The sequence below is a fragment of the Oncorhynchus kisutch genome, linkage group LG17 (assembly GCF_002021735.2).
Source record: "Oncorhynchus kisutch isolate 150728-3 linkage group LG17, Okis_V2, whole genome shotgun sequence".
Lineage (NCBI taxonomy): Eukaryota > Metazoa > Chordata > Actinopteri > Salmoniformes > Salmonidae > Oncorhynchus > Oncorhynchus kisutch.
The window spans coordinates 37,780,134-37,807,741 of NC_034190.2; the positions used below are offsets into that span (position 1 = coordinate 37,780,134).

At 42.0% G+C, this 27,608-nt stretch overlaps 1 protein-coding gene across 3 annotated transcripts in view; it reads right to left on the reverse strand.

Annotated features, from left to right (window-relative positions):
- The window catches only part of LOC109907613 (choline transporter-like protein 4), a 43,556-nt gene that overhangs the window by 10,261 nt on the left and 5,687 nt on the right, over window positions 1-27,608 (reverse strand). Inside the window, exons 2-8 of one of the 3 annotated variants that reach the window (XM_020505683.2) lie at window positions 22,200-22,248; window positions 12,399-12,472; window positions 9,969-10,047; window positions 9,555-9,654; window positions 9,159-9,290; window positions 7,002-7,062; window positions 3,304-3,424 (exon numbers count right to left, since the gene is read on the reverse strand). In XM_020505683.2, coding sequence (XP_020361272.1) covers window positions 3,304-3,424; window positions 7,002-7,062; window positions 9,159-9,290; window positions 9,555-9,654; window positions 9,969-10,047; window positions 12,399-12,472; window positions 22,200-22,248 — 616 coding nt within the window. Of the gene's footprint in view, window positions 1-3,303; window positions 3,425-7,001; window positions 7,063-9,158; window positions 9,291-9,554; window positions 9,655-9,951; window positions 10,048-12,398; window positions 12,473-22,199; window positions 22,249-27,608 lie in introns of all 3 variants that reach the window. The other 2 variants (XM_031793774.1, XM_020505684.2) reach the window with 2 other exon arrangements.

A 27,608-nucleotide genomic window follows, 5' to 3' on the forward strand; every position in this document is an offset into this window, starting at 1 on the left:
TTCTAGATCACCTGTACTCCACACACAGAGATGCGTACAGAGCTCTCCGTCGCCCTCCATTTGGTAAATCCGACCACAACTCTATCCTCCTGATTCCTGCTTACAAGCCCAAATTAAAGCAGGAAGCACCAGTGACTCGGTCTATAAAAAAAAAAGGTCAGATGAAGCAGATGCTAAACTACAGGATTGTTTTGCTATCACAGACTGGAACATGTTCCGTGATTCTTCCGATGACATTGAGGAATACACCACATCAGTCACTGGCTTTATCAATAAGTGCATTGAGGACGTCGTCCCCACAGTGACTGTACGTACATACCCCAACCAGAAGCCATTGATTACAGGCAACATTCGCACTGAGCTAAAGAGTAGAGCTGCTGCTTTCAAGGTGCGAGACTCTAACCCGGAAGCTTACAAGAAATCCCGGTACGCCCTGCGATGAACCATCAAACAGGCAAAGCGTCAATACAGGTCTAAGATTGAGTCATAATACACCGGCTCCGACGCTCGTCGGATGTGGCAGGGCTTGCAAACTATTACAGACTACAAAGGGAAGAACAGCCGCGAGCTGCCCAGTGACACGAGCCTACCAGACGAGCTAAATCACTTCTATGCTCGCTTCGAGGCAAGCAACACTGAGGCATGCATGAGACCATCAGCTGTTCCGGACGACTGTGTGATCACGCTCTCCATAGCCGACGTGAGTAAGACAGGTCAACATTCACAAGGCTACAGAGCCAGATGGATTACCAGAACGTGTGCTCCGGGCATGTGCTGACCAACTGGCAGGTGTCTTCACTGACATGTTCAACATGTCCCTGATTGAGTCTGTAATACCAACATGCTTCAAGCAGACCACTGACGGGCCACCCCCAGGTGGTGAGGGTAGGTAGCAACACATCTGCCACGCTGATCCTCAACACTGGAGCTCCCCAGGGGTGCGTGCACAGTCCCCTCCTGTACTCCCTGTTCACCCACGACTGCATGTTCAGGCATGACTCCAACACCATCATTAAGTTTGCCGACGACAACAGCCTGATCACCGACAAGACAGCCTATAGGGAGGTGGTCAGAGACCTGGCCGGGTGGTGCCAGAATAACAACCTATCCCTCAATGTAACCAAGACTAAGGAGATGATTGCGGACTACAGGAAAAGGAGCACCGAGCACGTCCCCATTCTCATCGACTGGGCTGTAGTGGAGCAGGTTGAGAGCTTCAAATTACTTGGCTTCCACATCAACAAACTAGAATGCTCCAAACACACCAAGACAGACGTGAAGAGGGCACGACAAAGCCTATTCCCCCTCAGGAAACTAAAAAGATTTGGCATCAATGCCTGGTACGGCAATTGCTCGGCCTCCGACCGCAAGGCACTTCAGAGGGCAGTGCGTACGGCCCAGTACATCACTGGGGCTAAGCTGCCTGCCATCCAGGACCTCTACACCAGGCGGTGTCAGAGGAAGGCCCTGAAAATTGTCATAGACCCCAGCCATAGACTGTTCTATCTACTACCGCATGGCAAGCAGTACCGGAGTGCCAAGTCTAGGACAAAAAGGCTTCTCAACAGTTTTTGCCCCCAAGCCATAAGACTCCTGAACAGGTAACCAAATGGTTACCCGGACTATTTGCATTGTGTGCACCCCCAACCCCTCTCTTACGCTGCTGCCACTCTGTTTATCGTATATGCATAGTCACTTTAACTATACATTAATGTACATACTACCTCAATTGGCCCGACCAACCAGTAATGCTCCCGCACATTGGCTAACCGGGCTATCGGCATTGTGTCCCACCACCCGCCAACCCCTCTTTTTACGTTACTGCTACTCTCTGTTCATCATATATGCATAGTCACTTTAACCATACCCACATGTACATACTACCTCAATAAGCCTGACTAACCAGTGTCTGTATATAGCCTTGCTACTCTTTTTTAAAATGTCTTTTTGCTGTTGTTTTATTTCTTTACTTACCTACACACACACACACACACACACACACACACACACACACACACTTTTTCCCCCCCGCACTATTGGTTAGAGCCTGTAAGTAAGCATGTCACTGTAAGGTCTACACCGGTTGTATTCGGCGCACGTGACAAATAAACTTTGATTTAAGATTGAAAAACCATCAAGCGCTATGATGAAACTGGCTCTCATGAGGTCCGCCACTGGAAAGGAAGACCCAGAGTTACCTCTGCTGCAGAGGATAAGTGCATTTGAGTAAACTGCATCTCAGATTGCAGCCCAAATTAATTATTCAGAGTTCAAGTAACAGACACATCTCAACATCAACTGTTCAAAGACTGTGTGAGGCCTTCATGGTTGAATTGCTGCAAAGAAACCACTACTAAAGGACACCAATAAGAAGAAGAGACTTGCTTGGGACAAGAAACACGAGCAATGGACACTAGACTGGTGGAAATCTGTCCTTAGTCTGGAGTCCAAATTGGAGATGTTTGGTTCCAACTGCCGTATCTTTGTGAGACACAGAGTAGGTGACCAGATGATCGCCGCATGTGTGGTTCCCACCGTGAAGCATGGAGGTGATGGTGCTTTGCTGGTGAAACTGTCTGATTCACTTAGAATTTAAGGCACACTTAACCAGCATGGCTACCACAGCATTCTGCAGCGATACACCATCCCATCTGGTTTGCACTTCGTGGGACTAGCATTTGTTTTTCAACAAGACAATAACCCAACACACCACCAAGCTGTGTAAAGACTATTTGACCAAGGAAAGTGATGGAGTGCTGCATCAGATGACCTGGCCTTCACAATCACCCGACCTCAACCCAACAGATGATTTGGGATGAGTTGGACCGTAAAGTGAAGGGAAAGCAGCCAACAAGTTCTCAGCATAGGTGGGATCTCTTTCAAGACTGTTGGAAAAGCATTCCTCATGAAGCTGGTTGAGATAATGCCAAGAGTGTGCAATGCTGTCATCAAGGCAAAGGGTGGCTACTTTGAAGAATCTCAAATGTTAAATATATTTGATTTGTTTAACACCTTTTTGGTTACTACATGATTCTATATGTGTTAGTTCATAGTTTTGAGGTCTTTACTACTATTCTACAATATAAAAATAATAAAAATAAAACCATTGATAGTAGCTTTGTCCAAACTTGACTGGTACTGTAAATATAAATAAAATATATTGCCCTTTAATATTTTCCCCAAACCCGGATTTATATTTGCCATATATTTTGACTGTGCTGTGATGTTTAAAAATAAAAAAAACAATCTTGAATGGAGTAGGTGTATCTAAACTTTTGACACACACACAGAAACACCCCCTACCCTTTTGCGTTCCTGATGCCATTGACTGTATCATTGATGCTTGATGGCAAGCCCCACGTATTGGCAAAGTCATTAGGAATATTTTTCAGAGCGGTAACATCAGGTAGGCATCTTCCCAGCACTAAAGGAAAACATAAAAAGAAAACATAATTAATTTGAAATGTTTATATTTAACGACTTTAACGACGATACAGTGCATTCGGAAAATATTCAGACACGTTGACTTTTTCCACATTCTGTTACAGCCTTATTCTAAAATGGATTAAATAGTCCCCCCCCCCTTCAATCTACACACAATACCCCATAATAAAAAATAAAAAACATGTTTTTAGAAATGTTAGCAAATTCATAAAATAATCTAAAACTGAAATATCACATTTACATAAGTACTCAAATGCTTTACTCAGTACTTTGTTAAAGTGCCTTTGGCAGCGATTACAGCCTCGAGTCTTCTTGGGTGTGATGCTACACGCTTGGCACACCTGAATTTGGGGAGTTTATCCCATTCTTCTCTGCAGATCCTCTCAAGCTCTGTCTGGTCGAATGAGGAGCGTCGGTGCACAGCTATTTTCACGTCTCTCCAGAGTAGAGGTCGACCGATTATGACTTTTCAATGCCGATACAGATTATTAAAAAGACGATATCGATTAAATAGGCCGATAAAAAAAAAAGATATGTATTTGTAATAATGACAATTACAACAATACTGAATGAACACTTATTTTAACTTAATATAATACATAAATAAAATCAATTTAGCCTCAAGTAGATAATGAAACATGTTCAATTTGGTTTAAATAATTCAAAAACAAAGTGTTAGCGAAGAACGTAAAAGTGCAATATGTGCTATGTAAGAAAGCTAACGTTTCAGTTCCTTGCTCAGAACATATGAAAGCTGGTGGTTCCTTTTAACATGAGTCTTCAATATTCCCAGGTAAGACGTTTTAGGTTGTAGTTATTATAGGACCATTTCCCTCTATACCATTTGTATTTCATTAACCTTTGACTATTGGATGTTCTTATAGGCTCTTTAGTATTGCCAGTGTAACAGTATAGCTTCCGTCCCTCTCCTCGCTCCTCCCTGGGCTCGAACCAGCAACACAACAACAACAGCCACCACATCGAAGCAGCGTTACCCATGCAGAGCAAGGGAAACAACCACCCCAAGGCTCAGAGCGAGTGACGTTTGAAAAGCTATTAGTGCGCGCTAACTAGCCAGCCATTTCACTTCGGTCACACCAGCCTCATCTCGGGAATTGATAGGCTTGAAGTCATATACAGCTGCTTGACGCACAACGAAGAGCTGCTTGCAAAACGCACGAAAGTGGTGTTTGAATTCATGTTTACGCGCCTGCTTCTGCCTACCACCGCTCAGTCAAGATACTTGTATGCTCAGTCAGATTATATGCAACACAGGACACGCTAGATAATATCTAGTAATATCATCAACCATGTGTAGTTAACTAGTGATTTTGATTAATTGTTTTTCATAAAGATAAGTTTAATGCTAGCTAGCAACTTACCTTGGCTTGCTGCATTTGCGTAACAGGCAGTCTCCTTGTGGAGTGCAACGAGAGAGAGGCAGGTCGTTATTGCGTTGGACTAGTTAACTGTAAGGTTGCAAGTTTGCATCCCCCGAGCTGACAAGATGAAAAATCTGTCTTTCTGCCCCTGAACGAGGCAGTTAACCCACCGTTCCTAGGCCGTCGTTGAAAATAAGAATGTGTTCTTAACTGACTTGCCTAGTTAAATAAAGATTAAATAAAAAAGGTGTAAAATATATATTTAAAAAATATATAAAAAATAAAATAATAATAATAATAATAATAATTATTATTATGCAAATCGGCACCCAAAAATACCTATTTCCGAGTGTTGAAATCGACCCTAATTAAATCGGCCATTCCGATTAATCGGTCAACCTCTACTCCAGAGATGTGATCAGGATTTAAGTCCGGGCCACTCAAGGACATTCAGAAACTTGTCCCGATGCCACTCCTGCGTGGTCTTGGGTGTGTGCTTAGGGTTGTTGTCCTGTTAGAAGGTGAACCTTCGCCACAGGCTTAGGCCTGAGTACTCTGGATCAGGTTTTCATCAAGGATCTCTCTGTACTTTGCTCCGTTCATCTTTCCCTCGATCCTGACTAGTCTCCCAGTCCCTGATGCTGAAAACCATCCCCACAGCATGATGCTGCCCCCACCATGCTTCACCATAGGGATGGTTCCAGGTTTCCTCCACATGTGATGCTTGGCATTCAGGCCAAAGAGTTCAATCTTGGTTTCGTCAGACCAGAGAATCTTGTTTCCTTTAGGTGGCTTTGTCAAATTCCAAGCGGGGTGTCATGTGCCTTTTGCTGACTAGTGGATTCCATCTGGCCACTCTACCAAAAAGGCCTTATTGGTGGAGGGCTGCAGAGATAGTTGTCCTTCTGGAAGGTTCTTCCATCTCCACAGAGGAACTCTGGAGCTCTTTCTGAGTGACTACTGTCGTGGAAATTTCCTATATTTACCAAATCATGAGAGCAAACCACACACAAGTCAGAGTTAGTTATCACAAAGTCCATATTTAATTATATGAGCTCTATCACAACCCAGTGACTCTCAGATCAATTCAGTGTCTATCAATGAATTCTCTGAGAGTCCCTTACACAATGCAACTGAGATCCTTTCATAGCAGAGACACACATATTCAGACAGCATAGGCATAATTTATCGTTCAGCTTTGTCTCCTAAACCATGTTATTTTCTCAAACTCAGAACCATAACAAATCCTCCATATCAATAGCCATATATCAAATCCATCCTATCTTGACAAGATCACAGAGACACACTGACTGGCACACAGACATTGTGGAGCCAAGAGATACACGCTTGACCTCTCTCCGGCCCAAGCAACTTAGTCTTGACATAGAACAGATACTGCAACCCCGCCACAGTATTATACAAAAATAACATTCTGATGAGAAGTAACTTACAAACATCTGATGAATATAAAACATCTTACCTATGTTACCAACCAATTCTGATTATTCCCCAACACTACCAAGGCCCTCCTCCCCCAACTGCTCAGTTTGGCTGGGCAGCAAGCTCTAGGAAGAGTCTTGCTGGTTTCAAACTTCTTCCATTTAAGAATGATGGAGGCCACTGTGTCCTTGGGGACCTACAATGCTGCAGAAATGTTTTGGTACCCTTCCCCAGATCTTTGCCTTGACACAATCCTGTCTCGGAGTTCTACGGACAATTCCTTTGACCTTATGGCTTGATATATGCTCTGACATGCACAGTCAACTGTGGGACCTTATATAGACAGGTGTGTGCCTTTCCAAATCATGTCCTATCAATTGAATTTACCACAGGTGTACTCTAATCAAGTTGTAGAAACATCAAGGATGATCATTGGGAACAGGATGCACCTGAGCTCAATTTCGAGTGTCATAGCAAAGGGTCTGAATACTTACGTCAATAAGGTATCTGTTTTATATTTTTAATACATTTGCAAACATTTCTAAAAACCTGTTTTTGCTTTGTCACCATGGGTTATTGTGTGTAGATTGATGAGGATGTTTATTTAATTTAATCCATTTTAGAATAAAGGCTGTAACATAACAAAATGTGGAAAAAGTCAATGGGACTGAAAACTTTCCGAATGCACTGTATGTAATTATGAAAGTGAATATGAAAAAAGCAAGGGTCACTCACCAGAGATAGTAGGAGTGTAAAAGAACGGACACAGCTCTTGATCCACAATTTCCTTAACTTTCTGTGGTAAAGAAAAGAAGGTTAAACTACTAATTTTGGCTATTCAGAGTAAAAAAACAACTAAGAAAACCCTCCAGTTAAATCGATTTCCAAAAGACAGTCCAAAGGCTTTGAGGAGTCACTGAAAACCATGATCAATGAAAGTCTATTTGAATTTACAAACCTCTGTAGTTACAGGTTATAGTTATAGGACAGAACTTTTTAAAATGTATTTATTAAAAACAAATTAATGAGGCAGATCAGCTTTAATATTGCAGATAGATTGATGGAAACAATGTAATTGTCCGCATAATTTCCAATCTCCGATATATACACGCGTGTGTATGTATGTATGTATACATACACATACATACCACACACACAGTACCAGTCAAAAGTCGACACCTACTCATTCAAGGTTTTTATTTGTTACTATTTTTGACATTGTAGAATAATAGTATAGACATCAAAACAATGAAAACACATATGGAATCATATAGTAACCAAAAAAGTTTTAAACAATTGAAATATATTTTATAATTTATATTCTTCAAAGTAGCCACCCTTTGCCTTGATGACAGCATTGCACACTCTCAGCATTGCATTCTCAGCACTGCATTCACTCAACCAGCTTCATGAGGAATGCTTTTCCAACAGTCTTGAAGGAGTTCCGACATATGCTGAGCACTTGTTGGCTGCTTTTCCTTCACTCTGCGATCCAACTCATCCCAAACCAAATCAATTGGGTTGAGGTCGGGTGATTGTGAAGGCCAGGCCATCTGATGCAGCACCATCACTCTCCTTCTTGGTCAAATAGCCCTTACCCAGTCTTGAGGTGTGTTTTGGGTCATTGTCCTGTTGAAAAACAAAATGATGGTGGGACTATGCGCAAACCAGATGGGATGGCATATTACTGCAAAATGCTGTGGTAGGCCATGCTGGTTTAGTGCGCCTCGAATTCTAAATAAATCACTGACTGTCACCAGCAAAGCACCCCCACACCATCACACTCCTCCATGCTTGACGGTGGGAACCACACATGCGGAGATCATCCGGTCACCTACTCTGCGTCTCACAAAGACAGTGGTTGTAACCAAAATTCTCAAATTTGGACTCATCAGATCAAAGGACGGATCTCCACCAGTCTAATGTCCATTGCTCATGTTTCATGTCCAAGCAAGTCTCTTCCTCTTATTGGTGTTATTTAGTAGTGGTTTCTTTGCAGCAATTCAACCATGAATGCCTCACACAGTCTCCTCTGAACAGTTGATGTTAAGATGTGTCTGTTACTTGAACTCTTTTATTTGGGCTGCAATTTCTGAGGCTGGTAACTCTAATGCACTTATCCTCTGCAGCAGAAGTAACTCTGGGTCTTCCTTTCCAGTGGCGGTGCTCATGAGAGCCAGTTTCATCATATTGCTTGATGGTTTTTGTGACTGCACTTGAAGAAACATTCAAAGTTCTTGAAAATGTACAGATTGACTGACATTCATGTCTTAAAGTAATGATGGACTGTTGTTTCTCTTCGCTCATTTGAGCTGTTCTTTACCATAATATGGACTTGGTCTTCTACCAAATAGGGCTATCTTCTGTATACCACCCCTACCTTGTCACAACACAACTGATTGGCTCAAACGCATTAAGAAGGAAAACAATTCCACAAATTAACAAGGCACACCTGTTAATTGAAATGCATTCCAGGTGACCCTAACCCTGATTTATATTTGAAATATTTTTCAACTGTGCTATGATGTTTTGGGGCGGCAGGGTAGCCTAGTGGTTAGATCGTTGGACTATTATCCGGAAGGTTGCAAGTTCAAATACCCGAGCTGACAAGGTACAAATCTGTCATTCTGCCCCTGAACAGGCAGTTAACCCACTGTTCCTAGACCGTCATTGAAAATAAGAATTGGTTCTTAACTGACTTGCATAGTTAAATCAAAAATTAAATAAAACAAATGTTTCACAAAAGTTCTGAATCTTTCTATTCTCATAGATTCCACATATGTAAATAGTTATTTTTTTGCTAAGAGTATTATTAATCAATTGACTGACTTTTTATAATCACCCAGCAGTGTAATTAGCAGCGTTAGCTCCAAGCAAATGGATGGGACTTACCAGTGTAGTTCTTGCTAGATCAAAGGATGGCACGCAGAGTGATTGGTTGAAGTAGTCTTGTGGCTTGGCATTCGGTAAGTAGGCAATAGGATTGAGAGCCCAGAACACATCTGGGCACTTTTCCACACACACCTGCAGGGTGAGGAATGAAGAGGTATTCACAAAGGGACTGAAACCTGATGCCTGTCCCAGATATACATGACATTTTGGGATGTAGAGACCATAAGAAAAAGGCCTCATACAAATAAAAAATTGTATGAACGGGTTGGTGAAGACATTACATATAAATACAATTTGACCCAGGAACACACACAATGGGACATTGCAGATGTGCACAGAGTTCCTTATTACTATTAGCCTTAGAAACTAGAACATTATGGTGTGATGTTAATGTACCTGTGTGGTGGGGCACTGTAACCCATTAAGGGTGGTGGCCATGATGTTGATTGATGTGACACATTTCAGTATGTCAAAGTAGAACACACTGGGTTGAGCTCTGGGAAAGGACAATGTAACAGTTTGTATTGTACTCACAGAATCCTAACTATGCATTGTGAATGAAATATATAATATGACAGTTCAATATACTGTATAGTGAGGCATGCCAAGACTGAATTATTAACCCAGATGACATGTCTGACTGGATTGGCCAGATTTTCCACTTTTATCCATTGCATTTATGGCAAAAATGCATGATTAGTAAATTCACATTACATAGCCTCAATTCTTCTAAACTTCTGAATAAAATTATACTTGGTTCATAAAGGATTTCAAGTTCAAACACATCACGGACCCCAGAGAGGTCCTTACTTATTGGGCCCGATGCCACAGAACATTCCAGTAGAGTTCCGTGGGTAGAGGACATGTCGGGGATCACCATAAAGCCAGGCTGGTGGAAATATAAAAACAAAACATCAATATCTAAGCAGAGTGGTGGGGACCCCAATACATTTACCACAGTCAAAGAATACAAGGGCAAATGACCCATACATTTGTCAAAGACAACCAAATTAACATACACTACCGTTCAAAAGTTTGGGATCACTTAGAAATGTCCTTGTTTTTGAAAGAAAAGCTTTTTTTTGTCCATTAAACTAATTGATAATTAGAAAACCCTTTTGCAATTATTTTAGTGCAGCTGAAAACTGACATTCAAAACTGGCCTTCTTTGAACTAGTTGAGTATCTGGAGCATCAGCATTTGTGGGTTCAATTACAGGCTCAAAATAGCCAGAAACAAAGACCTATCTTCTGAAAATCATCAGTCTATTCTTGTGCTGAGAAATGAAGGCAATTCCATGCGAGAAATGGCCAAGAAACTGAAGATCTCATACAACGCTGTGTACTACTCCCTTCACAGAACAGCGCAAACTGGCTCTAACTAGAATAGAAAGATGGAGGCCCCAGTGCACAACTGAGCAAGAGGACAAGTACATTAGCGTCTAGTTTGAGAAACATACGCCTCACAAGTCCTCAACTGGCAGCTTCATTAAATAGTACCCGAAAAACACCAAAACATCAATAGTGAAGAGGCGACTCCGGGATGCTGGTCTTCTAGGCTGAGTTGCAAAGAAAAAGCCATATCTCAGACTGGCCAATAAAAAAGATGGGCAAAAGAACACAGACACTGGACAGAGAAAGATTGAAAAAAAGTGTTATGGACAGACAAATCTAAGTTTCAAGTGTTCGGATCACAAAGAAGAACATTCGTGAGATGCAGAAAAAATGAAAAGATGCTGGAGGAGTGCTTGACGCCATCTGTCAAGCATGGTAGAGGCAATGTGATGGTCTGGGCATGCTTTGATGGTGGTAAAGTGGGAGATTTGTAAAGGGTAAAAGGGATCTTGAAGGAGGAAGGCTATCAGTTCATTTTGCAACGCCATGCCATACCCTGTGGACGGCGCTTAATTGGAGCCAATTTCTTCCTACAACAGAACAATGACCCAAAGCACAGCTCCAAACTATGCAATAACTATTTAGGGAAGAAGCAGTCAGCTGGTATTTTGTCTATAATGGAGTGGCCAGCACAGTCACCGGATCTCAACCCCTTTGAGCTGTTGTGGAAGCAGCTTGACTGTATGGTACGCAAGGAAGTGCCCATCAAGCCAATCCAACCTGTGGGAGATGCTTCAGGAAACACTGGGTGAAATCTCTTCAGATTATCTCAACAAATTGACAACTAGAATGCCAAAGGTCTGCAGGGCTGTAATTGCTGAAAATTTAAGATTCTTTGACGAAAGCAAAGTTTGAAGGACACTATTATTTAAATTTTAAAAAACTATTTATAACCTTGTCAACATATATTCCCTATCCATTTTGCAACTCATTTCATGTATATTTTCATGGAAAACAAGGACATTTATAAGTGACCCCAAACTTTAGAAAGGTAGAGTACAAAGCTCATTGACATCAACTACTTCATTTGGTTTTATATACTAAACCACTACTCCCCTCCTTTCAATAAAAGGCCTACTGTATATCCGATCAATGCACAAAATCCTTCCCCATTAAATCAGATACTAAGCTATTGACATTGGCAATATATTCCTTATCAGGCAGCTCTATTGACTCAAGAAAAAGTAGAGTGAGTGCCTGCTGGAATGTGTTTGATGACAGGTCATGGATGTTGAGGGTGAGCTTCTGCTTTGGAATTTCTCTTTGGAACCACTCTGGGTGGGAGTCAGAGGAGAGGGAGGCCTTTCGACCGAAAGACAAAAAGGAGTAGAATAGCAAGGCCATAGAGATACCTTATAATTATAGAGAAAGGTGAGGGTATAGACTTTGAAGAGGGGAAAAGTCAGAAAATCATAGAACCAATGACAAGCTTGTGTTACCAGGGCACTCTCGATAATGGAAGTGCTGTTCTCACTTGTGAATGGCGATTTGACGAGCTGTTGGAATTCAGGAAGGGATGATTATGTCACTGTTGTTTTGTTTAGCCAGCGTGCGTTCTGCTTGCAAATACTACATTTACATAAGGCATTATGGCGAGGACACCTGAGTTTCAAAAGGGATGTAAGAGTCATAAAGAGAGATTGACAGCCAGAGAGAGATAATGCCAGGAATCAGACATCATCTAATAGTGAGAGAAAAAGAGAGAAAGAGTGAAAGAGGCTGAGCGAGAGAAAGAGCGAAAGAGGCTGAGCGAGAGAGAGAGAAAATACAGCAACACATACAGAATGAGTATGTGTGTGTGAGAGAAAATGTGAGAGGTGGGAGGTGCGTAGAAGGCCCATCTTACCCAAAATCCCCACCGCCATGTAGCCAAGGATAACGACAATGAAGAGAACACAGCAGATGATGTCAGTGCAGCCTCTGAGGGAGAATGGAAATACAATGACACACAGTGATTTTGAGCATTGATGTGGCATAGATGCCCCCAGGCTGAAAAATGTGTGACAGAAAGTGTGCCCACGAAAGGCACTTGAAACATACAGTGGATAATTTGCACACAAAGATAGTGGTAGTTGGGGCTTTGTAGCTTGGTAGGCTCTGTAGGCCTTGTAGAGAGCAAGAGAGAGCAAGAGAGAGCAAGAGAGAGCAAGAGAGAGCAAGAGAGAGCAAGAGAGAGCAAGCGAGAGAGAGAGAGAGAGAGAGATAGTGAGCGCAGGGGCTCCTGAGTTCTTCTGCAAAAAGATCAAATTAAATTTAGATAAACTTGCATTTTTTTTCTCCACAAGGACTAACCTCAACATCAAAACCGTCAATCCAAATTCCATACATAAAAACCTTGATTTTGGACAAAAATACCACCAAGGACGATCAAGAAAAAAAACTTCTAACAAACCAAAACCTACAGAAGAAACACAGCGGAACCTGGAAATACCATCCAACACAAAACAGAGCGAGTAATATTCAGTCTGAAGCTACTTTGAAGCCAAAAAGTAAATGACAATAATCTATAGGTAATTTTGTTATATTAAACTAAGTAAATAAGTATACTAAGCTACCAAGCTGCTAGGACAGAATAGACCAGGCTGCATCTTCAATTAGCACTGAAGTGTGAAGTCAGATGTGTGAAAACTCTTGAGCCCAACAATGGCAGGAGTTTCACAGCCCAGGACACTCCCCCAGAGAAGCCAGCAGAACAGCCCACCTCAGACACGGACCATAACGGGACAGACAACACAGGACCCACCAACCCAACAGACAACCCACCCCCTCCTATCAGCCCCCCTGTCAGCTCCCCTGATAGCCCTCTTGACAAACCCCCACACATCCATTAAGAACACAAAGCTAGAGATTGTGCTCCTCATTGACTCAAAATGGCAAATACATTCAAGAGGACAAACTTTTCCCCAAACACAAAGTGGCTAAACTCTGGTGCACGAACACTAGGCATGACCTGGAGCTGTCAGAGAACAGATTCCACTTCCACTTTCCCCAACACACAAGTGGTGATCTCCTCCCTGCTACCTTGAAAAAACGTTCACCCTGCCACCATACAGCGAGTGAATGCAAGCATTTTGCGAGACTGTGCCTCAAAAGCTAATGTCTACCTGGCCCACCACTCCACCCTAGCCTTTACAACCAGGTCCACCTCTACAAGGCAGCAATCTCAACTTTTGCCAGGACCCTGAAGGATGTCACCCTCGAACCATAGCCCCAGCATCACACACATGAGCAACGGACACCCTGTCCAGACCAGCGAGACACCCTCCCAGACCGGCAAGACTCCCTCCTGAAGGACCTGCACCGAGAGAACCGACACCAAGAGGACCTAAACCCAGACCACAGCATCCCATCCACCAAACTACCAGGTGTGAAACAGGGAAGAGACTCATGGGGTATGGTCATTTGGTATAGAGCAGACCTAACCCACTCAAATTAAAAGTCAAAACAGGAACATTTTACATCAGGCTAGAAATAGATATCCCCCTAATAGAATCCCCATACTTTAACAATGACAGCTTCTCTATCCTAGAGGGGGAGATCAACAATTTCCAGGCCCAGGGACATGTACTAGTCTGTGGCGACCTAAATGCCAGAAATGGACAAAAACATGACACCCTTAGCACACAGGGGGACAAACACCTACCTGGAGGTGACAGCATTCCCTCCCCCATATACAGTGGGGCAAAAAAGTATTTAGTCAGCCACCAATTGTGCAAGTTCTCCCACTTAAAAAGATGAGGCCTGTAATTTTCATCATAGGTACACTTCAACAAAATGAGGGGAAAACATCCAGAAAATCACATTGTAGGATTTTTTATGAATTTATTTGCAAATAATGGTGGAAAATAAGTATTTTGTCACCTACAAACAAGCAAGATTTCAGTCACACGCCAAACTCCACTATGGCCAAGACCAAAGAGCGGTCAAAGGACACCAGAAACAAATTGTAGACCTGCACCAGGCTGGGAAGACTGAATCTGCAATAGTAAGCAGCTTGGTTTGAAGAAATCAACTGTGGGAGCAATAATAAGGAAATGGAAGACATACAAGACAACTGATAATCTCCCTCGATCTGGGGCACCACGCAAGATCTCATCCCGTGGGGTCAAAAGGATCACAAGAACGGTGAGCAAAAATCCCAGAACCACACGGGGGGGACCTAGTGAATGACCTGCAGAGAGCTGGGACCAAAGTAACAAAGACCACCATCAGTAACACACTACGCCGCCAGGGACTCAAATCCTGCAGTTCCAGACGTGTCCCCCTCCTTAAGCCAGTACATGTCCAGGCCCGTCTGAAGTTTGCTAGAGAGCATTTGGATGATCCAGAAGATTGGGAGAATGTCATATGGTCAGATGAAACCAAAATATAACTTTTTGGTAAAAACTCAACTCGTCGTGTTTGGAGGACAAAGAACGCTGAGTTGTATCCAAAGAACACCATACCTACTGTGAAGCAAACATCATGCTTTGGGGCTGTTTTTCTGCAAAGGGACCAGGACGACTGATCCGTGTAAAGGAAAGAATGAATGGGGCCATGTATCGTGAGATTTTGAGTGAAAACCTCCTTCCATCAGCAAGGGCATTGAAGATGAAACGTGGCTGGGTCTTTCAGCATGACAATGATCCCAAACACACCGCCCGGGCAATGAAGGAGTGGCATCGTAAGAAGCATTTCAAGGTCCTGGAGTGGCCTAGCCAGTCTCCAGATCTCAACCCCATAGAAAATCTTTGGAGGGAGTTGAAAGTCCGTGTTGCCCAGCAACAGCCCCAAAACGTCACTGCTCTAGAGGAGATCTGCAAGGAGGAATGGGACAAAATACCAGCAACAGTGTGTGAAAACTTTGAAGACTTACAGAAAACGTTTGACCTCTGTCATTGCCAACAAAGGGTATATAACAAAGTATTGAGATAAATAAGTATTTGGTCAATAACAAAAGTTTTCCACCATAACTTGCAAATAAATTCATTAAAAATCCTACAATGTGATTTTCTGGATTTTCTCATTTTGTCTGTCATAGTTGAAGTGTACCTATGATGAAAATTACAGGCCTCTCTCATCTTTTTAAAGTGGGAGAACTTGCACAATTGGTGGCTGACTAAATACTTTTTTGCCCCACTGTACCTCCCTAGACAACTACGACAATATAACCAGCAAAAACGGGTCACAACTCCTGTAGCTCTGTCGGACGCTGGGTATCTCCATAGTCAATGGTAGGCTTCGAGAGGACTTCTATGGTAGGTACACCTATAGCTCGTCTCTTCGCAGTAGTATCGTAGACTATTTTATCAGACCTCAACCCAGAGTCTCAGATCACAGAAAAATCACAGTCCTTGAACAAAGCCATGCTGAATCATGATGCATCAAAGCAAATGGAAATTAATAATATTAAGAAATGCTATAGATGGAAGGAAAGTAGTGTGAAAATCTACCAAAAAACTATTAGGCAACAACAAATTCAATCCCTTCTAGACAATTTCCTAGACAAAATGTTTCACTGTAATAGTGAAGGTATACATTTGGAGGTAGAAAACCTAAACAGGTTTTGACCTCTCAGCTTCTCTATCAAATCTAAAAAATGTAATTGCTCAATGTAATTGAAGAATCCATAGAATTGGAAAACTCAAAACTTTTTGTTTTGTTGAGGTGACAGTGTTTTCAATGGGTTTTCTATGTGGATGTAGATTTCTAGGACACTTGCTTGCAGTTCCTATCGCTTCCACTGGATGTAAGTCTTTAGAAACTTGTTGATGTTTTTCCTTTGAGAAATGAAGAAGTAGGGCTGTTCAGAACGAGGGTCGAGTCTAGAGTGCTGTTGTGGTTGGGGCGCACGACCTGAAAGCTCGCTCCACTTCGTTTTTATCCGCTAATGAACGCAGTTTATCCCGTCTTAAATTTTAGCGATTATTTACGTAAAAAAAAAATACCTAAAGTTGTATTAGGAAAGTTGTTTTAAATGTTTGGACAAAGATTACAGGTAACTTATTAGATATTTTGTAGTCATGTTGCGCGAGTTGGAACCAGTGTTTTTCTGGATCAAACGCGCCAAATAAATTGACATTTTGGAGATATAACGACAGAATTAATCGAACAAAAGGACCATTTGTGATGTTTATGGGACATATTGGAGTGCCAACAGAAGAAGCTCTTCAAAGGCATGAATTATATAGTTATTTCTGAGTTTTGTGTCGCGCCTGGCGGGATGAAATATGATTGTTGGTGTTTGTTTGATGGGGTGCTGTCCTAAGATAAATCGCATGGTTTGCTTTCACCTTAAAGCCTTATTGAAAACCTGACACCATGGCTGGATTAAGAAGAAGTTAAGCTTTATTTTAACATATTGCATGTGTATTTTCAAGAATGTTAAATATTTATAATTCTGTAGTTTGAATTTGGCGCCCTGCGCTTTCACTGAATGTTGGTCAGATGGGACGGTAGCGTCCCATCAAGCCTAGAGAGATTAAAGACTACCAGAACCCACTGGATTCTCCAATGACATTGAATGAACAAAACAAAATATAGAGCAAAATATAAACCCTCCAATCCAAAAAGGCCTGTAGGGTTTATGGCATCCTAAATGAAATTATAGAGACTACAAATTCCAATTGGCTATACTTAAACTCTTTAACATCATCCTCAGCTTTGGCATATCCCCCAACATTTGGAACCAAGGACTGGTCATCCCAATCCACAAAAGTGGAGACAAATTTGACCCCAATAACTACCGTGGGATATGCGTCAACAGAAACCCTGGGAAAATCCTCTGCATTAACAGCAGACAGTTCCTCAGCGAAAACAATGTACTGAGCAAATGTCAAATTGGCTTTTTACCAAATTACCATTCGACAGACCACGTATTCACCTTGCACACCCTAATTGACAAACAAACAAACCAAAACAAAAGGCAGTCTCATGCTTTGTTGATTTCAATTTGGCATGAGGGTCTGCTATACAAATGAATGGAAAGTGGTGTTGGGTGAAAAACATACATTATAAAAGTAATATACACAAACAACAAGTGTGAGGTTAAAATTGGCAAAAACACACATTTCTTTCCACATTGCCGGGGGTGAGACAGGGATGCAGCTTAAGCCCCACCCTCTTCAGCATATACATTAACGAATTGGTGAGGGCACTAGAACAGTGCAGCACACGGCCTTATGTTACTATATAAAATCTGATGTCTACTGTTTGCTGATGATCTAATGCTTCTGTCCCCAACCAAGGAGGGCCTACAGCAGCACCTAGATCTTGTCAGACCTGGGCCCTGACAGTAAATCTCAGTAAGATAAAAAATAATGGTGTTCCAAAAAAGGTCCAGTTGCCAGGACCATTAATACAAATTCCATATAGACACCGTTTCCCTAGAGCACACAGAAAACGATACATAGCTCGGCCTAAACATCAGCGCCACAGGGAACGTCCACAAAGCTGTGAACAATCTGAGAGACAAGGCAATAAGTTCAGTTATAGAACCCATTGCCCATTATAGTTGTGAGGTCTGGGATCCGATCACCAACCAAGAATTCACAAAATGGAACAAACACCAAATTGATACTGCATGCAGAATTCTGCAAAAATATCCTCTGTGTACAACATAAAACACCAAATAATGCATTCAGAGAAGAATTAGGCCGATCACCCACTAATGATCCAAATCCAGAAAAGCGCCGTTAAATTCTATACTCACCTAAAAGGAAGCGATTTCCAAACATTCCATAACAAAGCCCTCACCTACAGAGAAATTAACCTGGTGAAGAACCCCTGAGCAAGCTGGTCCTGGGGCTTTGTTCACAAACACAAAAAGACCCCACAGAGCCCCAGGACAGCAACACAATTAGACCCAACCAAATCATGAGAAAACAAAGAGAGAATTACTTGACACATTGGAAAGATTTGGCAAAAATAAAAGGAGCAAACTAGAAGACTATTTGGCCCTGAACAGAGAGTACACAGTGGCAGAATACCTGACCACTGTGACTGACCCAAAATTAAGTTAATCTTTGACTATGTATAGACTCAGTGAGCATAGCCTTGCTATTGAGAATGGCAGCCGAAGGCAGACCTGGCTCTCAAGTGAAGACAGGCTATGTGCACACTGCCCACAAAATTAGGTGGAAACTGAGTTGCACTTCCTGACCTCCTGCCAAATGTATGACCATAGTCACATATTTCCCTCAGATTACACAGACCCGCAAAGAATTTGAAAACAAATTCAATTTTGATAAACTCATCTCTATTGGGTGAAATACCAGTGTGCAATCACAGCAACAAGATGTGTGACTTGTTGCCACAAGAAAAGGGCAACTAACGAAGAACAAACACCATTGTAAATACAACCTAGATTTATGTTTATTTATTTTCCCTTTTGTACTTTCACTATTTGCACATAATGACATTTGAAATGTTTTTATTCTTTTGGAACTTTTGTGAGTGTAATGTTTAATGTTATTTTTATTGTTTATTTCACTTTTGTTTATAAATAATAAAATGGTGCCGGAGAAGAAGACAGACGTTATAAGTGTCCCCAAACAACTGTTTTTTGTTTGTAACTTATTTTTTATTATTTTGTACATAATGCTGCTGCTACTGTCTCTTATGACCGAAAATAACGTCTGGACATCAGGACTGCGATTACTCACCACCGACTGGCAGAATCCTTTTTTTCCTTTAACGAGTATGACCAGCCCAACGCGAACGATATACTACTTTCTCGGGAACAGGCCCAGATCCCAGTGATTTGCGTGAAGAGAAGGCAGAAAAAAAGGGGCCAGACGGTGGACTCCTTTCTGAGAATTCGTAGGCGATCTAATAAACTCCCACTTCCTTCCATTCTGCTAGCAAACGTGCAATCTTTGAAGAATAAATCGATGACCTACGCAGAAGATTAAACTACCAACGGGACATTCAAAACTAATATCCTATGCTTCAAGGAGCTGTGGCTGAATGACGGCATTATGAACATACAGCTGGCTGGTTATAAGCTGTACCGGCAGGATAGCACAGCAGCCTCTGGTAAGACAAAGGGCGGCGGACTATGTATTTTTGTAAATAACAGCCGGTACACGATATCTAAGAAAGTCTCGAGCTATTGCTCGTCTGCTGTAGAGTTCTCATGATAAACTGTAGACCACAATATCTACCTACCTATTTTAGCTCTTCACATACCACCACATTCAGAGGCTGGCACTAAGACAGCATTGAATGAGCTGTATTCCGCCATAGGCAAACTAGAAAGCACTCACCCAGAGGCCGCGCTCCTAGTAGCCGGAGACCTAGTAGCAGGGAAACTTAAATCCGTTTTACCAAATTTCTACCAGCATGTTAAATGTGCAACCAGAGGGGAAAAACAACTCTGGACCACCTATACTCCACACACAGAGATGCATACAAAGCTCAAGCAAAATTAAAGAAGAAAGAACCAGTGACGATATCAATAAAAAAAGTGGTCAGATGAAGCAGCTGCTAAGCTACAGGACTTTTGCTAGCACAGACTGGAATATGTTCCGGGATTCCTCCAATGGCATTGAAGAGTACACCACATCAGTCATTGGCTTCATCAATAAGTGCATCAATGACGTTGTCCCCACAGTGACCGTAAGTACAAACCCCAACCAGAAGCCATGGATTACAGGCAACATCTACACTTAGCTAAAGGCAAGAGCTGCCACTTTCAAGAAGTGGGACTCTAACCCAGACTCTAACCCAGCTTATAAGAAATCCTGCTATGCCCTCCGACGAACCATCAAACAGGCAAAGTGTCAATACAGGACCAAGATCGAATTGTACTACACAGGCTCTGACGCTCATCGGATGTGGCAGGGCAGGCAAACCATTACAAACTACAAAGAGAAGCACAGCCGAGAGCTGCCCAGTGACACAAGCCTACCAGATGAGCTCAAATATTATTATTATTATTATTTTTTAAATACTTATATTTTAGCTCGTCTATTTTAGCTCGAGGCAAATAACACTGAAACATGCATGAGAGCATCAGCTGTTCCGGACGACTGTGTGATCTCGCTCTCCGTAGCCGATGTGATTAAGACCTATAAAAAGGTCAACATTCACAAGGCCGCAGGGCCAGATGGATTACCAGGACGTGTACTGCGAGCACGCGCTGACCAACTGGCAAGTGTCTTCACTGACATTTTCAACCTCTCCCTGTTCGAGTCTATAATACCAACATGTTTTAAGTAGACCACCATAGTGCCTGTGCTCGAAGGTAACCTGCCAAAATGACTACCGACACATAGCACTCACATCTGTAGCCATGAAGTGCTTTGAAAAGGCAGGTCATGGCTCATATCAATGCCATTATCCCAGAAACCCTAGACCCACTTCAATTTGCATACCGCCCTAACAGATCCGCAGATTATGCAATCTCTATTGCACTATTGCACCCTTTCCCAACTGGACAAAAGGAACACCTATGTGAGAATGCTATTAATTGACTACAGCTTAGCCTTCAACACCATAGTGCCCTCAAAGCTCATAAACAAGCTAAGGACCCTGAGATTAAACACCTCCCTCTGCAACTGGATCCTGGACTTCCTGACAGGCCACCCCCAGGTGGTAAGGGTAGATAACAACACATCGACCACGCTGATCCTCAACACAGGGGCCCCTCAGGGGTGCGTGCTCAGTTCCCTTCTGTACTCCCTGTTCACTCATGACTGCACGGCCAGGCACAGCTCCAACACCATCATTAAGTTTTCCGATGACACAACAATGGTAGGCCTGATCACTGACAAGGATGAGACAGGGCAGAGACCTGGCCATGTGGTGCCAGGACAAAAACCTCTCCACATCACCAACAAACTAACATGGTCCAAGCACACCAAGACAGTTGTGAAGAGGGCACGACAAAACCTATTCCCCCTCAAGAGACTGAAAAGATTTGGCATGGATCCTCAGATCCTCAAAAGGTTCTACAGCTGCACCATTGAGATCATCCTGACTGGTTGCATCATTGCCTGGTATGGCAACTGCTCGGCCTCCGACCGCAAGGCACTACAGAGGGTAGTGTGAACAGCCCAGTACATCATTGGGGCCAAGCTTCCTGCCATCCAGGACCGCTATACCAGGCGGTGTGAGAGGAAGGACCTACAAATTGTCAAAGACTCCAGCCACCCAAGTCATAGACAGTTCTCTCTGCTACCGTACAGCAAGCGGTACCAGAGCACCAAGTCTAGGTCCAAGAGACATCTAAATAGCTTCTACCCCCAAGCCATAAGACTCCTGAACACCTAATCAAATGGCTACCCAGATTATTTGCATTGACCCCCCCCCCCCTTTACACCACTACTACTCTCTGTTGTTATCATCTCCTTTTAATAAAACTCTGTACATATTACCTCAACTAACCGGTGCACCCGCACATTGACTCTGTACCGGTACCCCCCCCCGTATATAGTCTCGCTATTGTTATTTTTCTGCTACTCTTTAATTACTTGTTACTTTTATTTCTTATTCTTATCCATATTTTTTTATAACTGCATTGTTGGTTAGGGGCTCATAAGTAAGCATTTGTGACTAATAAATGTGATTTATTTCACTTGCTTTGGCAATGAAAACATGTTTCCCATGCCAATAAAGCCCCTTAAATTGAAATTGAATTGAAAAGAGAATTAGTGGAAAAGGCTACCTTTTCCGAACAGGTCCATTGAAGGTGGGGTCATACTGAGCAGGTTCCCCTGAAAAGAAAAGGCAGTGAGATAATGGATCAATAACAGAATTGAAATATATTTTCTGAAGGTATTTACAATGACTTAACACAAACACCTGATATCAGTGTGTAATGGTGTTAGTTCCTTGTTTACACATTACACAGATCAGATCGAATACATAGGGAAAACATCTCTCGGTGATGGCAATTTGCATTGATATTCAAAAGAGCTCCACTGTGCATGAGAGTCTATGGAGAAAAATGTGTGTCTGTGAGTTTGAGGGTTCGTTGAGGGGGGGTGTTGCTATGCAGCGACAGTGGCCTTTGTTAGTATGCAACTCATCGAGTTGAAGAGCGACAGTCTTCCGCTTGAGGAGGAGGAAATGTAGCAAAAACAATAAGACCTTGACACATCTTTATAGGTCGAACAATCTGGAGAGTTTTGGGGGTGATGATGATTGGGTTACGGGAATTACATTGCTTATAGTCACTTTCTGGAACACCTGGGCAACTCTTAAGAGTTGGCCAATGACAAATAGAGCAAGATATGGTGAAATAGAATTATTAAGATATACAGCTTTCATCAATCTTCTCTTTTAATCTCTACATTGCATAAGTCAATGTTTTTATTGCAACTTTGACGGTTTACGCACCCTTAAAAGTAAGGTAGCCTTAAACTAAAAAGAATGGGCAGTATGTGATAAGGGAGATTTGAATTGAATTTGAATTCAAAGATGGAGGGACTAAGCTCAAAGCAGAGCAGTGACTTTTGAAAGGGATCTCCCAAAAATATTCCATCAGACATTTTCCACTGAAACCCTGTGTGTCATGGTCACTCACAACTAGGGCCGGGACAAAACCAGTATCGCTTTGCACGTTAGTATCGTGGCAAGGAACCAAAACAGCCCTAATGTTGGAAACAAAGATCATTATTTTGTCATCCAGAGTCACATTTATTTATAGGGCTCCGAGTGGCGCAGCGGTCTAAACACTGGATCTCAGTACCACAACCGGCCACGATTGGGAGTCCCATAGGGCGGTGCACAATTGGCCCAGCGTCGTTAGGGTTTGGGTGGGGTAGGCCGTCATTGTAAATAAGAATTTGTTCTTAACCGACTTGCCTAGTTAAATGTTTTATTTTAATGTCTTTCTTTTCCAAGCTATAGAACACAATATTTACATACAGCAGGTATTTTAAAAAAGGACCACAAGAGTTGGATCTGCTTCGTGTTTTCATTTTTGCAACGGAAAAATTATTACGATACTGATATCGTCAAAGCCCTACTCAAAATGGACAACATTCCCCTTATCACAGTAAGCAATTACCTTTGCTTGGTTTATTTTCTACTTAGCAAGCCAAACATTTCTAAGAGATGTTGTTCTTGGTATCATGGACTCCTCACAATAAACCAATCGAAATCCCAGAATAAAATACCTTCATAAAATGACTAATTAAAGATACAGCACCTGTTGAACCTTGCACTTCTGTCCAAGGAATATGCAGTTGAGCGTGCTGTTTATTTTTTTGATTTCAATTAGGCTACTATAGGATAAAGTATCAGCCCAAGTCTAGTTGGACATTACACCATTCACTGATTGGAAGCATGTCTACAAAGAAGTCAGCATCTATGGCTTAGAGTTAGTGAAATTACATTACAATGTAGGCCTGTTCATTAGGTCCATTAGGTATAATCTAAAAAGCACTAAAATATCAAATAAATGAATCATGCTTAATTGACTTAATATATTTCCTATTAACTATTATCGGACATAACCTTTACATCCTATATACCTACTAATCCTGATTTATGGAAGCTCAATGTTTTAGTAACAACTTCATGGAGATGAGTGAAAACTGAAGCTTTGTAGTGAGTACACAATAAAAGGTATAGGATATTGACAATCATACTGTTTGTTTTGCGGCTACTAAGTACAAGGCCTACTGTATGAAAGATTTAGACTGAGGCATGCAGTTGGCTTCCAACTGACAGAATACACATAACCATTAACATCCAATAGAATATTCAATATAGCATCCACTGCATTTTCAGCTAAGCCTTGTACATGGAGTCAGAGAGACTCGATTTGCTTGCCGCCAAACAAAGAAACCTGTTCCAATGCCTCATTGCCGGCTGTAAATGAATATCAGATTACAGTAGAATACAAGGCTGTCTGTTTAGGGCAAATCACAACCTGGAAACTGACTGGCAGTGACCCTTTCCTGATGTCGTGTTTATACTCCCTGCTTTTTTACCACCGTCTGATCCCATAAAGAATAGAAATGTTTGGACCCTACAAAACTTGAACCTCAGTCGTAAGGGCATTTTTACTAATACTAAAGGCCCAAACAATGTGTATGTCTGTAGGTGATTTCAATTCATTTGGCTTGACTTTGGAAAGAGTGGTGATAAAAGAATCACCACATTTTTTGGTCCAATTTAGAGCCTGACAGGTATATTGGTTCACCGATATTATCGTCAAATATTAGCCTTTCACCATTATAAAAATCGGTACCTGCAGATAACCTGATATTCAATAAATAGGGAATCTCATGCTTATTTGAACATTTGCGGGCATTTTCGTGATGCCATTATTGTCAATGTAAGAAATCAACATTGAAGCATATTTCTTGGACAGTTGCTCTTTCGGATGACTATGAGAACTCTTTGTGGAAAAATTACACTTTAATTTCCCCTTTGTAAAACAGTATATCGGCAGATACTTTTGTATATATAGTGTATGTGGACACTCCTTCACATTAGTGGATTCAGCTATTTAAGCCACACCTGTTGCTGACAGGTGTATAAAATTGAGCACACAGCCATGCAATCTCCATAGACAAACATTGGCAGTTTTAATAGCCTTTCTGAAGAGCTCAGTGACTTTCAACGTGGCAGCGTAATAGGACGCCATCTTTCCAACAAGTAGAATGTCTGCTCTGCTAGAGCTGCCCTGGTCAAATGTAAGTGCTGTTATGCGAAGTGGAAACGTCTAGGAGCAACAATGGCTCAGCCGCTAAGTGGTAGTCCACACAAGCTCTCAGAACGGGACTGCCTAGTACTGAAGCGCATAGCGCAAAATCGTCTGTCCTCGGTTGCAACACTCACTACTGAGTTCCAAACGACCTCTGGAAGCAAAGTCAGCACAAGAATTGTTCGTCAGGAGCTTCATGAAATGAGTTTCCATGGCCGAGCAGCCGCACACAAGCCTAAGATCATGCACAATGCCAATCGTCGGCTGGCGTGGTGTAAAGCTCGCCACCATCGGACTCTGAAGCAGTGGAAACGTGTTCTCTGGAGTGATGAATCACGCTTCACCATTTGTAAGTCTGACGGACGAATCTGGGTTTGCCTGGAGGCCAGGAAACCGCTACTGTCGGGATAGGGTTCGGGATAGGCCCCTTCGTTCGAGTGACGGGAAATCTTAACACTACAGCATACAATGACATTCTAGACGATTCTGTGCTTCAAACTTCCAAAATTTTCCTGTTTCAGCATGACAATGCCCCTGCGCACAAAGCGAGGTCCATCCAGAAATGGTTTGTCGAGATCGGTGTGGAAGTACTTGACTGGATTACACAGAGCCCTGATCTCAACCCCAATCGAACACCTTTGGGATGAATTGGAATGCCGACTGCGAGCCAGGCCTAATCGCCCAACATCAGTGCTCGACCTAACTAATGTTCGTGGCTGAATGGAAGCAAGTCCCTGCAGCAATGTTCCAACATCTAGTGAAAAGCCTTCCCAGAAGAGTGAAGGCTATTATAGCAGCAAAGGGAGGACCAACTCCATATTAATGCCCATGATTCTGCCAGGTGTCCACATATCGATAAACACTATATGACCAAAAATAAGTTGTCCCCCCAAAAAACAGGGACAGTGTCGGACCCCCAAAAAACATATTGGTCAGACTCCAATTAGAGATACTGATGTATGGGTTATGATGTAGCGTTGTGATTACTTTTTGAGAGGGTATATTAGACTGCATAGTTAGTTAGTTATGTGCATGTATGTGCGTGCGTGTGCACGCGTGTGCATACCAGTGCCTATGAGGAAAGAGTGCATTGGGCTGTCAAGGCCAGCATAAGTCCACCAATTAAGTGATGAACTTTTACTGTGAGACTTAAGGTAAGCCTACACACCACCACCCTCTTCTAATGCAGAAATGGAGGCTTGAGGAAAGGATGTAGGGCGGCCCAACCCCCGAAGTGACTCTTATGAACTGTTTGCAACGATTCCTCTGTGTTGTCTTAGGAATTCAAAATTCTCTGTGTTGATCTCACCAACCCCCATTGTCACACCTCTGGGTTCATTAATTTTTACAATATAATTAAATATCTGCCTTTAATATGACCATTCCTTGATCTGTCAGCTAAACGCATAATACTTGATTGCACAGGGTTTAACCGTAGTCTCTGGCATATTGCTGTATTATTTTATGGAATCAGATAAGATTAAGCAATTAGCCATCGAATGAATTATCACATGCATATAAAATATGCATACATATTAGGGCTAACCCCATTTAATTGACTGGGACAATAGGCTGTTGGTCAACCGAGATTTATTTAGTCGAGCAGTTGCAAAAATACATATCTCATGGTGTACAAGACACCTGTCTGATTTGTGCTGAGTGGACTGATCCATTGTGGAGACCGTGGGGATGGCACAGTCCATTAGTTTAAGACATGTGCTACTGAAATTGTTAGATTACATAAACAATGGTGCAAATAAGAAAAATATTATTTTATAACAAATGCGTTCTCCCGCGTTTGATAGTGGTCGCTGTCCATGGTTCTGAAACAAATCAGTGTGCTGTTGAATTGGCGCCTTTTCCTAGACCATGTTGCTATGTGCATAATAGCAAAGTTAACTAGCATATTAGTGTTGAGAACAATGCGTGGAGGCAGCAGCAGAATGAGTAGATGAGAAAACAGGAGAGAGGAGAGAGGAAACCCAAACTTAATTAGGTCTATAATCAATAGCCTAACTTAAAATGTGCCTGGCTTTATAAATCATCAATACAGCTACAGAAATAAGACAGGTCCTGCTTCTGTTGCCTGTTTGAGGGTTTGTTTAATAGCCAACTGATTCTGTGAGCACCAAGCCTCACATGTCAAGTAAACAATTTCAACAAATACGGCTGAATTTAATCTTTGCTTTGCAGTAATAAAAGGCTTTACACTTTTTTCATTATAACAACCAGATTTATTATTATTTATTTAGTGTTTACACTGTTCAAAATTGTCTGAAATTATATTTACAATTAACACTCCTTTTTCTTGATCTCCTTATTGTTAATAATTATAATAATAATAATGCCATTATCATTAGTAGGCTTAGTATATCAGCCTTGCATAACCACCATCGAGCTGTATGCCTAACACCA